Source organism: Parasteatoda tepidariorum, chromosome 9, assembly GCF_982258835.1.
Source record: "Parasteatoda tepidariorum strain Cologne lab strain chromosome 9, Ptep-v5.0, whole genome shotgun sequence".
In the NCBI taxonomy this organism is placed as follows: Eukaryota; Metazoa; Arthropoda; class Arachnida; order Araneae; family Theridiidae; genus Parasteatoda; species Parasteatoda tepidariorum.
The window spans coordinates 79,639,569-79,660,543 of record NC_141763.1 but is presented as its reverse complement, the minus strand read 5'-3'; the positions used below and the strand labels follow the sequence as shown (position 1 = coordinate 79,660,543).

Sequence of the window (20,975 nt, the reverse complement as noted above, 5' to 3'; positions counted from 1 at the left end):
TATTCTGGAGAAAAAAAATTCACCCTAAAAAATTTCTCATATAACTAAGAATAATATTTAAAAATCATTTTTGAATAAGAATATGATTTTTGAACGAATTCACCAATTTGATCCTCATTTGCCATCATAAAAATACATCAAAACTAAAAGACAAATTTAAATAATTTATTTACAATTTTTTTACAAAGCATTATGGTATTGTTCATTATAATCAAGTATACATACAGAATTATATTTCTGACACAATTAAAAAAACATCAAAGCAGATTACATTTTATCAATATAAAACTAGAAAAAATAATGCAAAATACTCTATACTGGCAAATAAGCTTTGAAAGTACAATATATGTGTATATAATTGAAAGTACAATTTGTAAGAGAATTTTTTTTTTAAAATAAATAAAAATTTAACAGCTAAGGAGTAATAAGTACTATAACTCCTAATTACATTGCATTTGCTATGAAAAATAACATAATAAATGAAAAAAGATGATTAATAAAAGTTAACAACATGCATGGGACTTTTGATTTATGAATTTGATGATGTATTTTAATGTAAAGGCACCAATTTACATAAATATTGCAATTGTGAAATTGCTACCCAAAAGCGAACTCATTATAAATAGTACAAAAGTGAGATATATAAAATATTTGTTGGTTCATTCTATGACTAAATATTAGGATGAGTGGGAATGTCAAAATAATAAATTTAAAATATGTTTTTTTTTTCAATGCAATATGCACTGTATTGCAAAACATATTTCAAATTTATGTAGAGTAGAAAATCAATTTTTTTTCAATTCCCTTTCTTTAAAACATTTTTTTATTGTTTGATCACATTGCAAAAGATAAATATATAATCCAAGTCTCATTAAACCTGTGGTAGCAACCTGGAAAAGAAAATAGTTCAAATCAATTTAACATTATACTTTAAAATACAGATTTGAAAAGCCTAAATTTAGAAAAAAAAATCACACTCTCTTAGACAAATATAAAAGTAACAGTATCTTGTATTGAAGAAATCTTTTAATAGAAGAATAAGAAATCTTTTATTAATATTTAATAAATAATGGTTTAATAGATAATGATTTAAAGAAATATCAATACATGCTAATAAAGTTAATGGATTTTACATGGTTGATTTAATAAAAGAGACTAAGCTCATTTGATAACGTCTAGGATCTTTCTTTTAAATGCAACTACCTACTTGTAATCCCCTAATTGTACATTTCTTGAATATGCTAGTGTGTTTTATTTGAAAAAAGCATTCCTTAAAATATTTTAAGAATTTCTACATATAGTATAAGCGGGGGAAAAAATCAACATTGTGAACATCAATTTTTTGATTTCCATTGTTACAAGTTTTTTGACATACTGCTAAGGACGCTTGATATAAAAAAGGAGTTAACTGACAGATGATAACCTTTTAATAAAACCTATTTATACTATTGACTGATAATTGGGTTTGACAAAATTTTTTACTGAGAAACATCATTAGTGTAAATAAATCAAGAAAACTGGGAATTACGTTATTCTCCTATATGGTGTTGGGTATAATATTAAATCACCTTTTCCAGAGAAAGTAAAAAATAAAAAAAAGAGATAAATTTTTTTAATTATTTATTCAGCAATTTCTTAAAAGCTTTAAACATACACTGTTCAAGTGCTAGATCAGAGATCACGGATAACTACCAGTGGATTTTAGTACTATTTAGCGTACTTTTACAAAAATTGATCCAGCAGAAACGGAACCTTCACAATAAGGTAAAGTAAAATAAAATGAAATTAGGGTAGTTAAAGAAAGATATTTAAAATTTTTTATAGACCTCTTCTACAGCATGGACTTGCAGAGTGTAAATGTTTCTAGAGTCAGGCCTGCATCTTGGAAAATGTCATAATGGCACCAAAAATCTTACTTTTTTCTGAACCCACCTATAATGGTCTCTAACATTATAATGTTCCTTGTTTTTAAAATTGTTTTCAGTGTATGTTAGCAAATAAAAGTAATTTAATATGTATTTCTTGCATGATACAGAAATATGTGTCATGTAACATCCCTGTATTAGATAAACAAAGCCAATACTAATATTTAGCAATGAATCACCCCAGTTGTATATGTAAAATAATATCTAATTAATATGCATCAGTATTTTCATGTATGCTTAAAAATAATTTTGACAAACATGAAAAAACTAATGTAAAACATTTCATAACAATCTTCAAAAAATGATTACAAAATTGCATTTCCATCTCAAAATAATTAGAAATACCTGTATTAGCAATTGAAAAATTGAATTGACTGGAGTTGTACCACTACATGCCACACATAACATCCATCCTTCAAGGCCAACAGATGACATAAATTTATTATCCTAAAAAATAAGAATTACCAGAGATAAGAATTTTGCACCATGAAAATAAAGTATGTATTAAAAAGTCAGGAAAAAGAGTAAATTTTAAAAAAATGACAACTAAAACCACAATTACTTTTTATAATTTATAAATTTTGATGATATTAGGAATGAAGTTTATCTTTTAATATATCAGTAAAAAATAAATTTTTTTTGTTAAAAAAATTAAGAATTAAAACATACAAGTTAAGAATTTATAACTATCATGTGAAATTTAAAAAGTACCAACTGCTTTATACTGAAAATAAAAATATTAGCTTTTGATACTGTTTCTTTGTGCTAGGATCAAAAATAAAATTGATATTAATTCCATTAGAATGATAAAAATATAAAATGCTACCATTTTAAATATTTTTAAGTAAATTTAAAATTCAGGCAAATGTTGGTATTACTATTCCTATTACTCTCATTTTAAAGGGAAATTAAATTTATCAGTCTTATCTTCTGTATCATATAACAAAACATCAAAATAAACTCATATTTTGTAGAACATATTGAATTGTTATCACTTCTTACTATTTTTGTTGAAAACTTAACAAATAAAAACAAACTCTAATGTCTAAACTAACTCTTAAACTTACTCTAGATAGACTGACTTCTATATGCAGATTTTTATAAAGCTTTATGTTTTGATAAATAGACAACTTATTGTATCTTGCATGTAAAAATAAAGATGGACTTGAATTAATAATTTCATAATATTTCGCTTAAAGAAGTCATCTGAAGAACAATATCATTACATTGAAAACTATGTAAGTGTATACTTTTGCTTCGTTATATTCCTATTAAAAAATACTCTCAACAGATATGAGCAAAATATTTATGGTAAAAAACATTGGCACTTTTTCCATGCTATTTTTTTAACTACAACACTAAAAATTACTGTTTCCACAGCATATAGGAATCTTTCAAATATTATGTAAGCATGTTTTTGGCAATTTAAGACTCCCTTTCCTTTCTTGTAAACAAAAATAAACAAATTACAAACCGCCTCTAATGCTTCTCTAAGAAAATTGCACCCCTCTTTTGTTTTATCTTTGACTTTAGTAGTTTACTTTAAAGATTAAAGTCAAATTATGTAACTTCATATGAAAGAAAATTTATGCTTTAATTCATTTTATAAAATATTGAGTAAAATATTCATCCCAAATGTTTTGTGTTTTCTTTTAGTAATTAAAACTCTAGATATCTGAAACTCTTAGAAATTTTTCCTAACTTTAAATTAACTTTTATTTCAAAATTAAAATTTTACCAATAATAATCTTTTCTAACATTTTTTGTTAGTTTTCTTCTCTGAATTAAAAAGAAATGTGAGTTTAGCATTGCTATTCTTCCCTCCCTTTTATCAGCAAAAATAAACATAACATTTTCCTCTCTCCCCGTAAGGTATTTACTGAGTCTTTTCTTACATTGTCTTTTCTTTCAAATGTCTACAATGTTTACAAATGTCTTTTCTTACATTTTTTGTTAGTTTTCTTCTCTGAATTAAAAAGAAATGTGATTTTAGCATTGCTATTCTTCCCTCCCTTTTATCAGCAAAAATAAACATAACATTTTCCTCTCTCCCCGTAAGGTATTTACGTAATATTTGAATAGTCCCAGAGAAAAATACACTAAAAAATTAACCCTGTTAAAAATAAAGTGACTATTATATTTTTTAGACCATATATAGGTATTTGATACATGAATCTATGGTTTAAAGCAGAATTTAATTTCGTAATCAAGCTTTTTGAAACTGATCACATACCCAAATCTTTTCACAAAAATAAGCACCTTTTAAGCACTCAAAAAACATTTTTGAGCACTATACACATTAACAAAATACAAAATAATTTTCAAAGACTACATGATCATGATAAAATAGAAATTTAGTTTCTAACAAATAGCTCTTTTCTTGATTATATATAAGCCATTATAAAATAATCAAGAGATTTTTCGGTTTGATATCAGAGGGTGTAAAATGAAGCCTGCAATTAAAAATATCTTGCAAAATGCAGAAGAGTTGCACATAAGAGTGCAATAATCTCACTGAACGCAGCTCAGTAGACTCCCATGCGGAATCACAAGTATTTCATCAATCATGTAAAATTATTGGCGGTCACATACGCTAGGGACCAACGGTACACCAAAATAAATTGTGGCTAAATGAATTGTGAAAACGTTGAATAGAACAATGTGAAAAGCACCCTTTTGCATAATATGTGGCGGAAATCAACACAGTACATAAAAAAATTCCCATTTTCGAAAAGGGAAAATTAAGTACTTTTTAAAAACACCCAAAGAAAAAAGCACCTTTACAGGCTTTTAAAAAACGAAAATAAGCACTTTTTAAAAACACTATGCACCATGATATATAACAGCACAGGAAAATCCATTAAAAAGAGCCACTAAGATAAATAGGGTGGCATCGTGAAGTGTACATCTGTCTTACAAAATAGCCTAAACATTCACCAAACTTGAAAAAAAATTTTACAATAGTGTAATGTTGGGAAGGGTAAAACAATAATCAAATTAATGCCTGTCATATTTATTTCCCATAAGCCAATAATTCCCATATCCATCCATTACCTCTAAGTTTCTATTGTATTCATTATAGATAGAACTATAAAATCACGAGGGACACAATGAATAAAACATCAATCACATAGCGTAATGTTGTAAATACCATTGAAAAGTTATTAATGAGCAGAATAATGCACTGTTTATGGATAAATCCTGAAGTGAAAGATTCACAATCAAAGTGCAGTCAACTAAATAACATTTAGGTACAGTTGGGTGAGTTCAAAAAATCATAAATGTTCAAGTATATGAATATGTAACACAGTTGCAAAATTAGCCATTAAAATATAAAATTTAAGTGACTTACTAGTACGTCATACAATGTTTTTCTTGCAACAATTTCTGCTTCATATAAGCCTCCACTTTCAGAAATTTTAGCAGTTTCAATAGGCTAAAATCATTTAGATTGTTTTTAATTTATGATTTCAAATAATAGAACAAAATTGTAAGCTAAACTTTTGAAGCAAAATAAAAAAAAATACGTTTTAAAAATTAAGACTTTTGCAAATATTAATGCAGATTTAGAACACATGTTGAACTTTTATAAATAATATTAGATGCAGATATGCATAGTTTACACTAACGAGTGAATGCCATTAATGTAAAATGAGTGAGGAAATTTTTTTAATAGTACTCATTAAAAAAAGAAAAGAAAATCAGTCAGGATTAAAATTCCCAAATTCTACCCTGCCGTTAATTTTAGAAAATTAGGATACAAGCTTTGTATTTAAAAAAGTGCTACAGTTATGCTGGTATGGATAATAATCAAAATTTTATAAAAATTATAACATTTTATAAAAAATCAGTCAATTTGAACAAATTTTGTCTAAATCAGGTGGTCATGAAAAGAATTACAACTAGTTACAAGAGTAAACAAATTACTTGCAAAAAGTTTTTCAGTTTATCTAAGTGTGATTATATAAATAGAAAATATGTATGGTTATACATAATATATACAAAAAAATAATAAATTATACATAAAAATGCCTGAGCCAAATATATTAAGAAATGGAATTAAGATATAAATTATTCAAACCACAAATGCATAAGTTTAAAAAATGTATTATAGGCTACATATACATATAAAGTGAAAGTTTATCATTTACAAAATATAATAAATATCAAATAGGTACAGTAATAAAAGAAAATGAAATTTAAAAGAAATATGAACTCAGGATTAAACATTATGTTTACTATGCGTAAAATTACATAAACACATTTAAAAAATTCTTCTCAAAACTCTTTTTCTGCTATAGAAAAACATCATGCATCACTCTATTTATAGTTAATAGTATAAATATTTCTGTTGTAAGAAACTTAGAAATGGGTAAAAATAAAATTTAGGGACTTAAATGAGAAGTGAATGCAATAAGTAAATCTTCCTCGGTCATAAATGATGAAGTCAATCTTTCAACAGATTAACCCTCTTAGCGTCGTTAGTCACACTTTATCCTGAAATTTCAGGTGCAGGCATTTCTGCATCAAAAAACCAGTTTCTTCATGTTATCAAAGGAGAAAATAGTGGCTAACAGGAAAATTTCTGTACAATTTTCCCCAAAGGCTCAATGCTTAGAGGGTTAAAATTCAATCATTATTATGAATTTTGCCTATATTTTTTAATCAGATAGAAAAGTAAACAAGTTTTTCAAAAAAAGTAAATAAATATTTAAACAAATATTACTTTAGTTTTCATTTCTTCTGCATATCCTGGAGTAGCAGTGTCAGGTGGAAAAGAGACAGTAACACCAATATTGTAGGGTTTCATCTATACATAAAGGTAAATAGCATCAAAAGATTAATCTAAAACAATTATTTAAAATTAAAATATCATTTTTTATACATATTTACCAGTCTATAACATACTTAAAAATCTATAAACATAGTAATTTTAATAAAAAGTTAAAATAAAACAGCAAAATTACCAAATTTTTTCTGGAATCTACAAGAATCAACTATACCATTCCAAATAAAAAATTTTGTCAAAAGAAGGAGAAAAAGGAAACAAAAAGAGATGAAAAAGTCATCAAAGGTTAGTGAAATCTGTGTAAGATAAATTCCCCAATACACACTATGAAATAAATATGCACAGTAGCAGCACCAATAGTTTTCACCCCAGTAAAACAGTTAAAAGGTTAATGAAAAAAAAAACTTAAAAGAAAAATTACCCTTAAACTTTGCATTTAAGAATAAAGAGACAATACATAACTTTTATTTTTTTTAATGTTAGTTAAAATTAAAGGCTCTATTGGCAAAATATAAACGAATTAAATAATTTGATAAACTTAAACTTATGATAAAAAATTTTAAAGTTTACACAGTATTATGATTATCTTAGATGCCCAAAAAAAATTCTTGCGGGGTTGGGACTAATTTTTTGATCTCTGTATTAAAGACATAAAATAAGAGTGATATTAACGAAAATTTTGCATCAGCCACAGAAAAATCACAATCCTATCCTAAAACTATAAATCTTTACTGTAAATAAATCTTTACTTAAGTAAAATTCATTGAATCTGAATAAGTCCAATGAAAAACATTAAAAAATACAATAACCGACAAGCAAAAAAATGCCTTTAAATTAATTTTCAGCACAACAGGTTTTCATCAAAACAATGTAACATGAAGGAGAAATTAAGAACCAATTTTTTTAAGGACACCTCTATTACAGGGAGGGAAGTCTAAAAAATAAAATTTAAGGATGCTGATTCTCTAATTTATAAGATACTTTCCCTGACACGCAATTGGTAATAGTTTTAGTAGTGCCCACACTTGAGGGGAAAAAGATTTTTTTTATAAAAAAAAAAAAAAAAAAAAAAAAAAACATGCAAAAATTTCTTTTTTGGTTTCTGTCTTCTGTCAAAATCATCTAAGTATGAAAAATCAAGAGGCAGAAGTAAAATATAAGATTCTCCTGTTAAAAACAGTAGAATATGGTACAGTGATGGGGGAAGACAGGAGCTTTTTATTTCTCTCTTCTACAGAAATAATTGTCTTGAACATCGGAAATAGACTAATAACCATTATTGGCGGGCTATGAAGTCTTGGCATTCATTTTATTACATAGTTTCATGGCATATAACAAAATTTATAATTTTTTCTGAATAAAAAAGTTCCATTCTTTTCTTTTTTGGAATCTAATAACGTTAACTCCTTTTGTTAACATCAACAAAAATTGGAAAATCACAGAAATATTATGGCATTAATTGAATTATTTAAAAATTAAAGACATTTTTTTAAGAAAATTAGGGAACTTAAAGACAACTTTAAGCCCAGCTTTATTACCACTAAAATGGCTTGAAAAACTATACAGAATGTACCCGAAGGCATAAATGTATTGTGGGCTGACCATTAGTTAAATTTTCAAGGTTCTTCATGATTAATCATTCAATGCTATTGATATTTTTCATCCAATATTATGATGTAAATTAAAATAATTCGTAAGAATATGATATGATGATTACAATAAAGTAAGTATTATAAGAACACTTTCTTAAGTTATAATGATACTGTAAGGAAGATTCATATGATTGTCACATCAAAGAAATCTGCACGTTAAGATGAATTACAGTATGTATTATAACATGTATTAACATATTTTCAGATCAACTATTTGAATAATTACTCTACTAACAGACTTACACACAACTCACTCATTTTGTAGCATAAATAATTTGAATAAAATCTGATATGTACCATGTAAAATTTTCTCAAGTAGTTAGTTAGTAATTTTCGCTAGTAGTTACAATATTAAGTAAGCACATGGCAAAAAGAACATGGATTTTTTTTTTTTAAATGAAAGGAAGAAAATACAAAATAGATTTTAGTTAACAGAAGTTTTTTAACAGTAGAAATAATGTCTGATAAACAAGGTTTTACTGTACAAAGACATAAAATAAGAGTGATATTAACGAAAATATTGCATCAGTCACAGAAAAATCACAATCCTATCCTAAAACTATAAATCTTTACCTAAGTAAAATGCATTGAATCTGAATAAGTCCAATGAAAAACATTAAAAAATACAATAACCGACAAGCAAAAAAATGCCTTTAAATTAATTTTCAGCACAACAGGTTTTCATCAAAACAATGTAACATGAAGGAGAAATTAAGAACCAATGACAAACCAATTTCATCAAAACCTAGATTGGAAACCAATGACTTATATAACAAAATATGCATTTATAAAACTAAAAATATATATAAAACTTATTGAAATCATTGGCTGATGATAAAGTTGAAATTTATAAAAACATATGATTTACCTCCATTTGAAGAGCTTCTGCTAATCCCACTAAAGCAAATTTTGAAGCTGAATAAGCTGTATAGCCATACAAACCAATAAGACCAGCTAAAGATGAAACAAAGATTATCTTGCCTTTACATCTTTCCTTCATAGCCGGCAATACTGCTTGAGTTACACTAACACTTCCAAGGTAATTCACATTTAGCATATCCTTCAAAAATAATAATATTTTCATTAGTTTTATAAAACAGTGAAACTATTTGATAACCGTAATATGATTTTCCCATTAATCAAAAAGTATATTTTTATACAATGTCAGACTTCAATGACGAGTCAATGTTCCTAAAGATACTTAAAAAAATTTTGAAGCAAAAATAAATATTCATCAATAAATAACATAATTTAAACTATAAAATATTAAATAAAATGACCAGATTTGAAACAGCAAAATAAAAAAAATAATTTTGACACTTAAAAACCGGTTTTTAATTCAAAAACTTTTCAGTGAAATATAACTAAAAACACAGTTAATTTGCGATAAAATTTTTTGTTTGTATAATAAGTAAATAATAAAAACAAATAAATTACGCTCAATAAGCTTTTGATCAATTTAGTTTTCAGATTGAATTTTAATGTTTCTTAATCAGTTTATGTTACTTAAACAGTGTTAATTAAGTATGTTACTTAATGCACAGTGTAAATTAGATGAGATGTTATTTAATTAGCGTCATTGTGGTTCTGTATTACTATAAAATCAAACACAATCTATTAATATATTTTCTATAGATAAAAGCTAAAACAATGGTTAACTTTTAAATTAAAATAGCATGCTAAAGAGGAAATAATAAATAAAGTTAAATAAATGAAATTTTTTAGACAGAACAAAACATTTTATTCAATATACTATTTACACTACATTTGTAATTTGTTTGTAGATAATGAATTGTCATTGTAAAGGATTGATGTTCTATCCTTGATAGCGGCAAATAGACCCATTATAATGTACATGAACACCGTTTGCTGAAAATTTGTCACCATCGTGGAAATTTTTTTACTGTTACTAGAAAGAAATTTGTCTTTAAAGAGAATTGTTTTCTTACCAATGCAAATGCGATTTTAAATTACATTAACATGTCTGCGCTCGTTGTTTACCTTTAGTTAAGTCATGGGATGACTTAAAAGTTCGATCTCGGGTGCTCATCGTGAGTGGTAAAAAACCATGCAAGAGAGACAATGTTTTCCCCATGGGAGAAGCTAGTTACTAATTAATTCTTCATCTACCTGTAAACTAATTTAAGCAAGGTTTTCAGTAGCTCGTAATTGGTCGATGATTCCAAATCACTGTGTTTAAAAACCCGAGGCATAATCAGACTTCACACTCTCTCCCTTTGTTTATAAAAGCTCCTATGTAAGCTTCCTCCAGAAGAAGAGCCTGTTCTTAGTCATGGGACTCGGTTATGATTATGTTACCTTTTTCTTTCATCTAATCATTTGTACTTTATTCATGTGTCACAGTCACCAAACAAATATATATTTCAGAAGAAGCTTTGTTTTCCTAAGTTCGGCCACTACGCAAACTCATTCTGCTATTTATCTATGTATCTATTTAATAATGTTATCGGATAATGGAGGCCCATAACCACCCATCAAAAACACACGATTTAAGAGCAAACATTGTGTTCTGTATTTTCACAATTTTATATAAAATATTGTATTCAAATGATTTAAAAGTCACTATTAAGATTCGTGTTCAAGTGACTTAAAAAATTATACATAAGAATTTGTATTCAAGCAATTTTAAAATCAAACATCAAGATTCAGATTCACACGACTTTAAAATTAAACATAGAGATTTGTATAAACGCGATTTTAAAATCAGACCTCGAGATTCGTATTCATGTGATTTAAAAGACAAATGTTGAGATTCATATTTAAACAACTTAAATAAATAAAATCTCACATCGATATTTTTATTAAAACATTAATAACATTCTGTGTATTAATAATTGATACATATTTTTTTTCTTCTTAATTTCAGGTAATTTTACAATTATTTAAAAAGGGTTTTTCCACAAAACATTTTTGGATTTCTATTTTGAGCTTTTTGGTGTTTTACCAAATGCATTGCTGGGGTATGAATCAATATAGAGTACTATAAAAATTCAACATCTAGAAAAATCCGCGGTTTTCAAACATATTTCTCCAAAATGAGATGGCGAAGATGGTTGTAACTAGTTATAAGAATTAATCAATGCGTGAAGAATGTTTTTTTTAATTTAGACTTTGTGTTTGCAGAACTTTTTCATTTTATCTAAGTCAGCCATATACTATTTACACTACAACTGCAATCTTCTAGAAGGTATTGAGTTGTCATTACTCAGGATCGATGTTCCATTTTTGTTAGCAGCAAAGAATATCCAGATTTAAATTAATGAGTGTCAGCTTGCCTTTAAAAAAAAAATGGCTGCATCCAAAGCTGACTACATTGCCACCATCATGCCATACGTCTTGAAACTTTTAAGTCTTTATATCCATGGTCTTCGAACAGACAAGTCATTTATACTAATCAAAGATTAAAGTGACATTTGTCATACTCAAGTAATAACAAAACTAAGTAATTATTTTTGTTTAACAGTAAAAGCTAAATATTATGAACAAACACAAATTCAGTTGAATGTAAGAGAAATAAGTTACTTTGAAATCTTGAATTGAAGAATCTTCAAACCTTTTAGAAATAGATGTTCCAGCACAGTTGAAGAGGAAAGTGACTGGACCACAATTTGTTTCTGCCTGAAATGTTACAAGCAGTAACATTACACAATGGTGCACAGTGTGCCAAAAAAAAGGACCACCCTAAATAACTTTTGATCTAAAATGCTCAGATCTTCGAAGGTTAGGGCTCAATCTAATGATTCGAAAAGGTGCCCCTCAAATATGATAATTAACTAGTGCAAATGATATTTTAAGTTACGAAATCAGACATAAAAACGTACTTTCTCTGACTCTCCAAAATATAGGGGGTAGCCACAATCTGGGAAATATGGTCCCCACAGTTTGCTCAGGAGAGCGATCCTAAGTTTGGACTATTTTATGTTAATTTTACTGTTTGTGTATTTCGCCATATTTTTATGTGAATTGAAAGTTTTTTGCACACAATTATAAAATTTATTTATCCAAAGATAACTAAACACAAAAAATAAATTTTAGTAAATATTTATTATTTTTTTTAATAATAGTCCAAAAAAGTTTGAATTAAATAGTATGCAATTTTTTACCCCAATTTAAAGTACGTAATTTTAAATGGCAAAATACAAAATTTGAGTGAAATTGGTTGAATAGTTTCTGAGAAATCAAAATTTACATACATGACTTCTTTAAAATTCAATTTCTCAGGAACTATTTGCTCAATTCTGCCTAAATTTCATATTTTGCCATTTAAATTTACACCTTTTAAAATGATGTAAAAAATTGCAGACCTTATAAATCATAATTTTTTTTAACTGTTATTAAATAAAATTAATAAATATTTATTAAAATTTATTTTTTGCATGATATTGTTTTTGGATAAAGGAATTTCAAGTTTTTCAATTCACTTGAAAAGATCTAGAAATATGATGAAATAAGCAAAAAGTAAAATTAATATTAACCCCTTAACTGCCGAGTGAAATTAACGTGATTCACTCCCCAGTGCCATCGTTTTTCGCTCAAGTGCACTTTCTTACACGGTGTTTGGAGTGGGAAAAATGATGCATGCTTTGCAATTTAAAAACAGTTTAATTTTACAAGAAAAAGGAAAGAAAGAAAATACAAAATTTAAATTAAATAATAAAAATACAATATAAAAGATGTTAAAACTTAGCTGTTGTATGATAAATCCTGAAACATGGTTGGACACATAAACCAACATCACATTCATCGCACTGATAGCGGGATTCACGACGAATCTTTTTTTCATGAACAAACAGCACATTTTCGCGATGCATTTTTCTTTGAAGACGTTGATGGAAAGAATAAAAAGCACCAAATACATACGGGAAACAAAAGCGAAAAAAGAATAAACCCGACCTTACTGAAATAAATACACACAAGCGATTAATACGATATCACTTTTCCATAACATCCTTTTCCCATTCCCCCTCCTCCGAAATTAGCAATACATTCGCAAAGCAAACACTTTCAAGGCCATTTTACTGCATTCTGAAGAAGGGGGTGTAGTTCTATTTATAGCAGAGCAATGCAAAGCATCGTACTTCGGGAAAGCGTATATATACGACTGCGGCAGTTAACGCATCGTCTGGCCGAGACGTATATATACGCCCGCGGCAGTTAAGGGGTTAAGAGGTCCAAATTTCAGATTGATTCTCCTGACCAAACTATAGGGTACCTATTTCCCAAATTGCAACTGCACCCCATATTTTGGGGGTCAGAAAACCGAATTCGTCTAAAAAAACTTTTTTCAGAGAAAGTATGTTTTTGTGTCTGATTTCGTAACTTAACACATCGTTTGCACAAATTAATTTGCATATTTAAAGTTACCCCCTTGAACCATTATGATTGAGTCTTAGTACGCAAAGACACAATTATATCAAAAGTTATTCAGGGTGATGTTTTTTTGGGCATGCTGCAAATTTGAAAAAATAAAATAACATAACAGATATATTATACAGTTTTTTTGTAGAATTCTATACAAAGATAAATAAAGAAGATGAAGAAAAAAAATATACACCTATATAACCTTAAATATATAATTTATTAATGTGTTACCCGGAAGAAAAAAAAACACGATTGTTTGGCCAAGTTTAAAATAAAGTTAAAAATACTTATTTTTTTACTTAGTTATATTTTTCATTAACATAAACAAAACACTGATATGGAAGAAACTGGAAAATTCAGTGAATGAACGTAATTTTTATTGTCAAAAAAGCTGCTGTGCCAAACTCAAGTTAAAAACAAGATTTTAAAGTATCAAAGCATTTAAGGTAAGGGGAAAATAAATGTAAATATATCAAAGAACACACAGGAGAAAAATAATAAAAAAAAGAAAAGAAAAAGGCTAGATCATTCCATAGGCAAAGAATCCATTTACTTTTAATAAGATATTAATTTTAGGACAGTAAAATATTTATTTCCAGAAAAAAAAACATTTAACTAAAACGAATGAATAACAAAGTGTACAGGTACCAACCTCAGCTATAATATCTTTCAAATTAGCATCTTCAGAAGTTATGTCAACTGAAAATGTCAAAATTTTCTAAAAAAAAAATAATAGAAAAAGTTTAACAAAGCTAAAAATAATATAAAACAAAATTAATTTCTCAAAAAAAAACTTATTTTACACAACTGAATGCAGCTTTAATTTTTTTAACTCCAGAATTATAATTATAACCAGAGCCTAATTCATTTTAAATTCATATTTTTATTTGTTTATTTAAGTTAACAAAAGATATTAGATATTAAGATTAAGTTCTGTCAAAATTTTCTAAAAAAAAAATAATAGAAAAAGTTTAACAAAGCTAAAAATAATATAAAACAAAATTAATTTCTCAAAAAAAAACTTATTTTACACAACTGAATGCAGCTTTAATTTTTTTAACTCCAGAATTATAATTATAACCAGAGCCTAATTCATTTTAAATTCATATTTTTATTTGTTTATTTAAATTCAGAAACAGTATACAAAGATAAGAGCTATGATAAGAAATAACTTCTACCTTATTATTGAATTAAAAAAAAATTAAATGCTTAAATGTTTAATGGCACATGAGCCATAATTATCTATGCTGTGCGAAGTGTAAATGGTATTACATAATCTAGATAAGCTGCCTAAGAGAAAAAGAAAATGAGAAAATCAGTTCCAAATGGGTATTGAGGCCAGAGCCAAGAGAAGAATGTAAAATTGACTCAAACAGTAGTCAAATTATTAAGGGCAAAAACTTTTTCCATAAACATCACAACAGGAAAAATTTTATTGCTTAAATAAATAATATTGTGCAATATCTTATCTCATAATTTATTTACTATATCTAATAAACACTTTTCTGTTTTTGTAAAGTTACAAAACTTTTCAGTTGTGTGCTACTACTTCGGAAATCAACAATTGTAAAATTCGGAAATAATTAAAATGTGAAATAATACAATAAATAAATAAATAAACAAATAAATAAATAAAAATGAATCTAGCAACACCTACCTGTGCATTATTTTTTGTGTAACTCGAAATAATCTTTTTTGCAGTCCCAAGACTTTTCTAACAAAGAAAAAAAAACCTTATATAAATACAAACATATGTAAGAAATTGAAATGGAAGGACCAATGCAATGACTTCAAATTAGTAACTAATATGAACAATAAAGGGCTCATAGTAACTAAAGGCTGGCTTACATGGTCCAAATTCTTGAATCCGGGAAATTGAAGGAATTTCTCTCTTCAAGAAATTGGATGATTTGTCAACACTATCCAAATTCTTGAATGTCACTGATTGGTCAGAAGAAAAACTTGCGCATGTGCATTGTTCATATTCAACATTATAAAATTATACTTACATGACTTTAAAATTACTGAATAAATTCAAATAAAATCATAATAACACAAATAGACCATAACAGATTAATTTATTTGGACGAAAATAAATGAAAACAGACAACAAAATGAAATAATATGATGCCTGCTTGTTGATCTCACAAAACTTTAGAAGCTGTTTGATTAAGGGAGAAAATACTTAGATAAAAAGTAGTACATGCTCTACTAACGCCCAAGGACTTGGACCAAGTACTTGGATGATCGTTTACACGATCCAAGCTTTAAAAAAAACAAAAACAGGTTTTCATCAATTTCAATCAATCTTCGTCCAAGAACTTGGATTATTCAAACAGGCCTTAAGAATTAAAGTTGGTTTATCTTCTTTAATTCAAAATTATAAAAATGAAACTTTTTTAATGTGTCTTTATTTCATTGTAACTCTTAAATAAAATAATACAAAGCAAATTCAATGATTAAGAGAGAGGTCAAGACTAAAATGATTAGATTTTGTACAAAAAGATTTGATTTTGTAGACGACTTATGTTTACTGACCAACACTTTACAAATAAACATAAAATAAACAAAAACATTTTAAAAGTAGAGTCAAAGAAAATAAGACTTATTATCAACCAAAATAAAACTAAAATTTTGAAGATTTATCCTAAACAATTAAAAGATATATTCCTAGAAAATAACATACAGGAGGTGATTTACTAAATAGATTAAACAAAGCCTGACTCTGTTACGCTATTCTCAATAAATTCTGGAAAATTAAAAACATAAATTCAACAAAAATTCGAATTTTCAATACTAATATTAAATTTCTCCTACTTTATGGATCAAAGACATAGCACTGCAATAAAAGTAACAAGAAAAAACTACAAACATTAATTAAATTAACAAAAATTTAAGAAGAATTTTATGTATCAAGTGGTTCCTTAAAACTTGTAATATAGAAATCCTTAGGGGGAAAAAACGGAAAATTAAAAAACGTTAGAAATGGATTCATCATGTTCTATGTAAACCAGAAAAATTTAAAGTAAAACAAGTTTTTGATTGGAACCCTCAGAGCAATATTTTCAATTCCTCTGTGGAAGACCTAAAAATACTTGACACAGGACTATTGTAAGTGAATTGAAAACAATATGAAAAACATGTCCGCTGGACATATGAATACAATAGAGTGAGACGGAGAGCTATGATAGAAGGTTTATGCTTCAATTTGTAGTGAAGAGAAATATGCATGTATTTATTTGAAAATCAACATCAAATACATGACTTTATTATTTTTTTCCTAAAACTATATGTCTATTTTAGTGAATTCTCAGACAAATAGTTTTATTAGTTTAAAAAAGTAAAAAATAAAATAGAACAAACCTTTTTTGTGAGATCAGAAGTTTTTTTAGGATCAGTGAAGTCAGATTCTTCCTTGTCCAAACCAGGTGTGCCACTCTGAATATGAGAAAAATTTTTTTAATTAATATAAAACTATTTTATATTAATTAATACACACGAATTATATTAATTAATTAATACACGAAATACAATCACCCCTGATATATATATCTATATATGAATCAAAAAGCACAATACTTTTTACTCTTTGTAAATTTGTAATTAAAAGATTTTATTAGTATTCACATTCTTAATTTAAATTTGTTAAAAAAACTTTTTTTTAAATAAGGCAGATAAAATAACTAAACTCTCAATTAGAGAAAAATCATTAAATTAATTTAAATATAGTAATTATTGGGCTTCACATTCTTTGATGGATGAGATCTGAATGATTCTTGCAGAAAATAAATTAAACTCAAAAATGAAGCATGGCCATCTTCAATTATTACCTGAACACACAAACAGGTTCATTTTTTCACAAAAAAGGAATAAAAATTGTTCCAACTTGAACTCTCTAAAATATTTCACAATTATAAACTTGCACCTCAAATAGTTAATAAATGTAAACTATTCATTAAAGCTTCAAATTAAAGGCCAAGCAATGGAAAGATGAAATCCTTTTATAAATCCCTTCATGAAGCTGTTGCCCAGTTCTCTCTTCTGACAGGTCATGATATTGGTATCTATGATAATCTTAACTAAAATTTTTTAAACTGATATAACTAGGACTGGGCTATAAATCGATGCATTGTGAAATATCGATTTAATGCATATATCGGCAGGCCGATATAATGACTTTCGTTTTAGGCGATGCATCAGAAATCTGATTTTAGCCGTCATACAAGTCAACGCTTGCGGATTAACGATTTAACATGTGAGAATCCTTGCCTACGCTAACGCTGTCACCACGCTGACGAATACTATTTTGATTTCGTCTAACTGCGGAGCTGTTGATAGCGTCTAGCTACGAAAACGATGTTAGTTTCATGACGTTGAACAATGAAAAGCGAATCGAAACACACCTTCCAGCTTCGTGTGAGGATCAGCGAAATAGAACGATAGTTTCTTTATGCGCCATTTTTGTCCGTGGAAGTTTACTTTCCTTGAAAATTATTTCCAGCTGGACTTACGTTACTTTGTGATCGCTGTGCACTTAATTTCGTCGGGATAAAACTCTACTAGTAAATTATTTTCAGTGAGACTTTTGCTACTTAGCGATCGTTTCATTCTGTATTATTTTGTCTATCGGTACTTAATGATTCTAGTCAATTATTTTTAGTAGACCTACTGTTACTTGGCGATTGTTGCGCAATCACTGTTACCTACTCTGAACTCAATCTATTAATGAACAGAAAATATGAATAAAAAAGATTCAATTAAGTTTTTTTTTTAAATTTTTGATATTTTTCTTTTTAATTATTGTTTTTTATTTTAAGCGATACAATTTAACAGGGGTATTTTGTATTTAACTTGGTTATAAAAAGTCAGTTCTTTTTAAATTTACTTAATGCACAGAAGCAGAATAATTTGATTTTTAAACGAATAAATCTTCAGTCGTTTTTACTTACGTATAAAAAAATTTGGCTATTAGTTAAAACTAATATTTTCTTTAATTGAATAAAAAGTTAAGCAATGTTTTGACGGTTTTTAATTGTTTAATAATAGTACTTAAAAGTTTGTTTTTTTTTTAAATTTTCTCAAAATTCTTTCAATACTTGTTTGTTTCATAATTTGTTAGACAGTCAGTATCATTTTTAAACAAATAAATCCTTAGTCAATTTTATTTTTAAAAAAGAAAATAATAATAAATAAAAAACTTAAATTTATTTTTACATTCATTAAGTATAGAATTAGACCTTTAGTTAATACAATTTTATTATTTTAAATAAATAAATTAAAGAAGGACTAACAATGCTTCAAAAGCACAGTTTTTTTCAACAAATAATTTAAAAAATGTTTTACCAAAATAAACATTTCTTTAGTTTTTTTTTTTATTATTTCGTTTTTTTTTCTCCTTTTAATTTTTTATGCATGTATGTAAAATATTTTGTTAGTTTTATTATTGTTTTTAAACCAATAAATCTCAAGTCATTTTTTAATTTTAAAGAAAATAAATAAAATAAAGCTTGGGTTTGTTTTTACTTCAGATATTTTGTTTTGCAATAGATTTATTCCTCTTATTTATTTTTGATTAATTTAAAGATGTCTGATAGATAATTTTTGAACATATGATAAATTGTGATACATCGCTATATCACGACGTCTAGCAGACGATGTATCACGATATAAAATTTCTTACATCGCCCAGTCCTAGTTATAACCCATGAACTTACATAATATAGGTTTAGAACAATAACTTACTAACCATTACTGAAGAACACTATTTTTTTACCAGTCACATAGTTCATGTAAAATAATAAACATTAAAGAATCAAATCAAATAGAGCTAAAAAAATCCTTTTAAATTAAAAAAAAATTAACTTAATTTAGAAGAATAAATACTATGTCTTTAAAAAAAAATTATACCTTTCCACGAGCCAGAATTGTTACAGATGCTCCTAATTTGGCACATTCAATGGCTAAAGCTAAACCAATTCCACTAGTACCACCAGTTATCTGAAAATTAAACATTTAATTCTCATTAAAAAATACAATAAATAAAAGTATTCAAATTTTTACTAAAAATAATCATGATTATTTTTATTATTCCTTTCTCTAATCTGGAAGTCCTTCTCCAGGAATATACACTGCGACCAATTACAAAAACAGGGTGCGTAACGAAATCTTTCAACAAAAAATAAGCACCTTTTAAGTACTTTTTAAGCACTCAAAAAATATTTTTAAGGACTATATACATTAACAAAATGCAAAATAATTTTCAAAGACTTTAGATAATCATGATAAAATGGCAGAAATTACAAAGGAAATAGCCGAAAAATTATCAATGCTTCGGATCCACTTTTAGATAATAAGCTAACATCCAGCTTCACTAAGATTCCGGCAATTTTAATCTATATATTTATGCATATTTTATAGCTTAAGATTTTAATGTGTGCCCTGATACCCCACCACCTTCTATTTTAAGTCTTGGAAGAAAAAAAAAGCAATAAACACAGCAAAGGAAAACCTTCATTAATGAAACACATTTCTTTAAAAAATAGTTTTTATAAAATAAGATGTGCTATAATCCAAATTTTTCAAGAGTCTTCCAAATGACCATTTTACCTAAATTATTAACACTGATACAAAATTATTTTTGACTTATTAAGTTCATCAGTAAAAATAGTTTTGGCGATTAAGATCTGGCACCACTAGTATTCAGTTTAATGCTAGTATACTTAAGCAATTTCAAACCTTAATTATTTATTAAAAACTATAAACCATTTAAACTATTACCAAGCAATGTTCATTTGAAAGATCATATCTTTTCCTTCTTATAAAAATATAAGCAAGAACAGTTAGTAGGAAAGTAATGAAATATAAAAACATTATTGATCCTTAATACAAATTTTATTTTCTTGTCACTGGAGCACGAGAGCTTCAATTCTGATTGTTTTGATTGTTTGCACCGGCTGTTCGATTCAATCCCCGCTTATCAATTGTATATTCAGATATTTTCAGTTTTTGTTCATAAATCTTTAAACGTTTGCTAAATAGCTTCGCAAACAATTATTTCTCAGTTCATAAAGTTTAAAAACAGGGAAAAGTTTGGATTTGCGAAATTCCAATTTATCCAAGAAAACGGTTACCGTTATCAATTAAAAAATTTGTTTGCTTAATTATTTCTTAAAAAGTATTCAATTTTTTAGAATCTATCTTTGAAATGAAATAATTTTTTATAATTTT

The 20,975-nt window shown here is 26.9% G+C and overlaps 1 protein-coding gene across 1 annotated transcript; it reads right to left on the bottom strand.

Annotated features, from left to right (window-relative positions):
- Nucleotides 1–144: 144 nt before the first annotated feature.
- On the bottom strand, nt 145–20,872 carry Kdsr (3-ketodihydrosphingosine reductase). Its single transcript, XM_016052548.4, has 11 exons — nt 20,526–20,872; nt 19,656–19,745; nt 17,112–17,186; nt 15,406–15,462; nt 14,401–14,466; nt 11,910–12,005; nt 9,235–9,426; nt 6,652–6,735; nt 5,278–5,361; nt 2,271–2,372; nt 145–890 (listed from the first exon to the last, which is right to left on the bottom strand). The coding sequence occupies exons 1-11, from the start codon at nt 20,616–20,618 to the stop codon at nt 786–788; spliced, it is 1,044 nt and encodes a 347-aa protein (XP_015908034.1). The 5' UTR covers nt 20,619–20,872; the 3' UTR covers nt 145–785.
- Nucleotides 20,873–20,975: the final 103 nt, after the last annotated feature.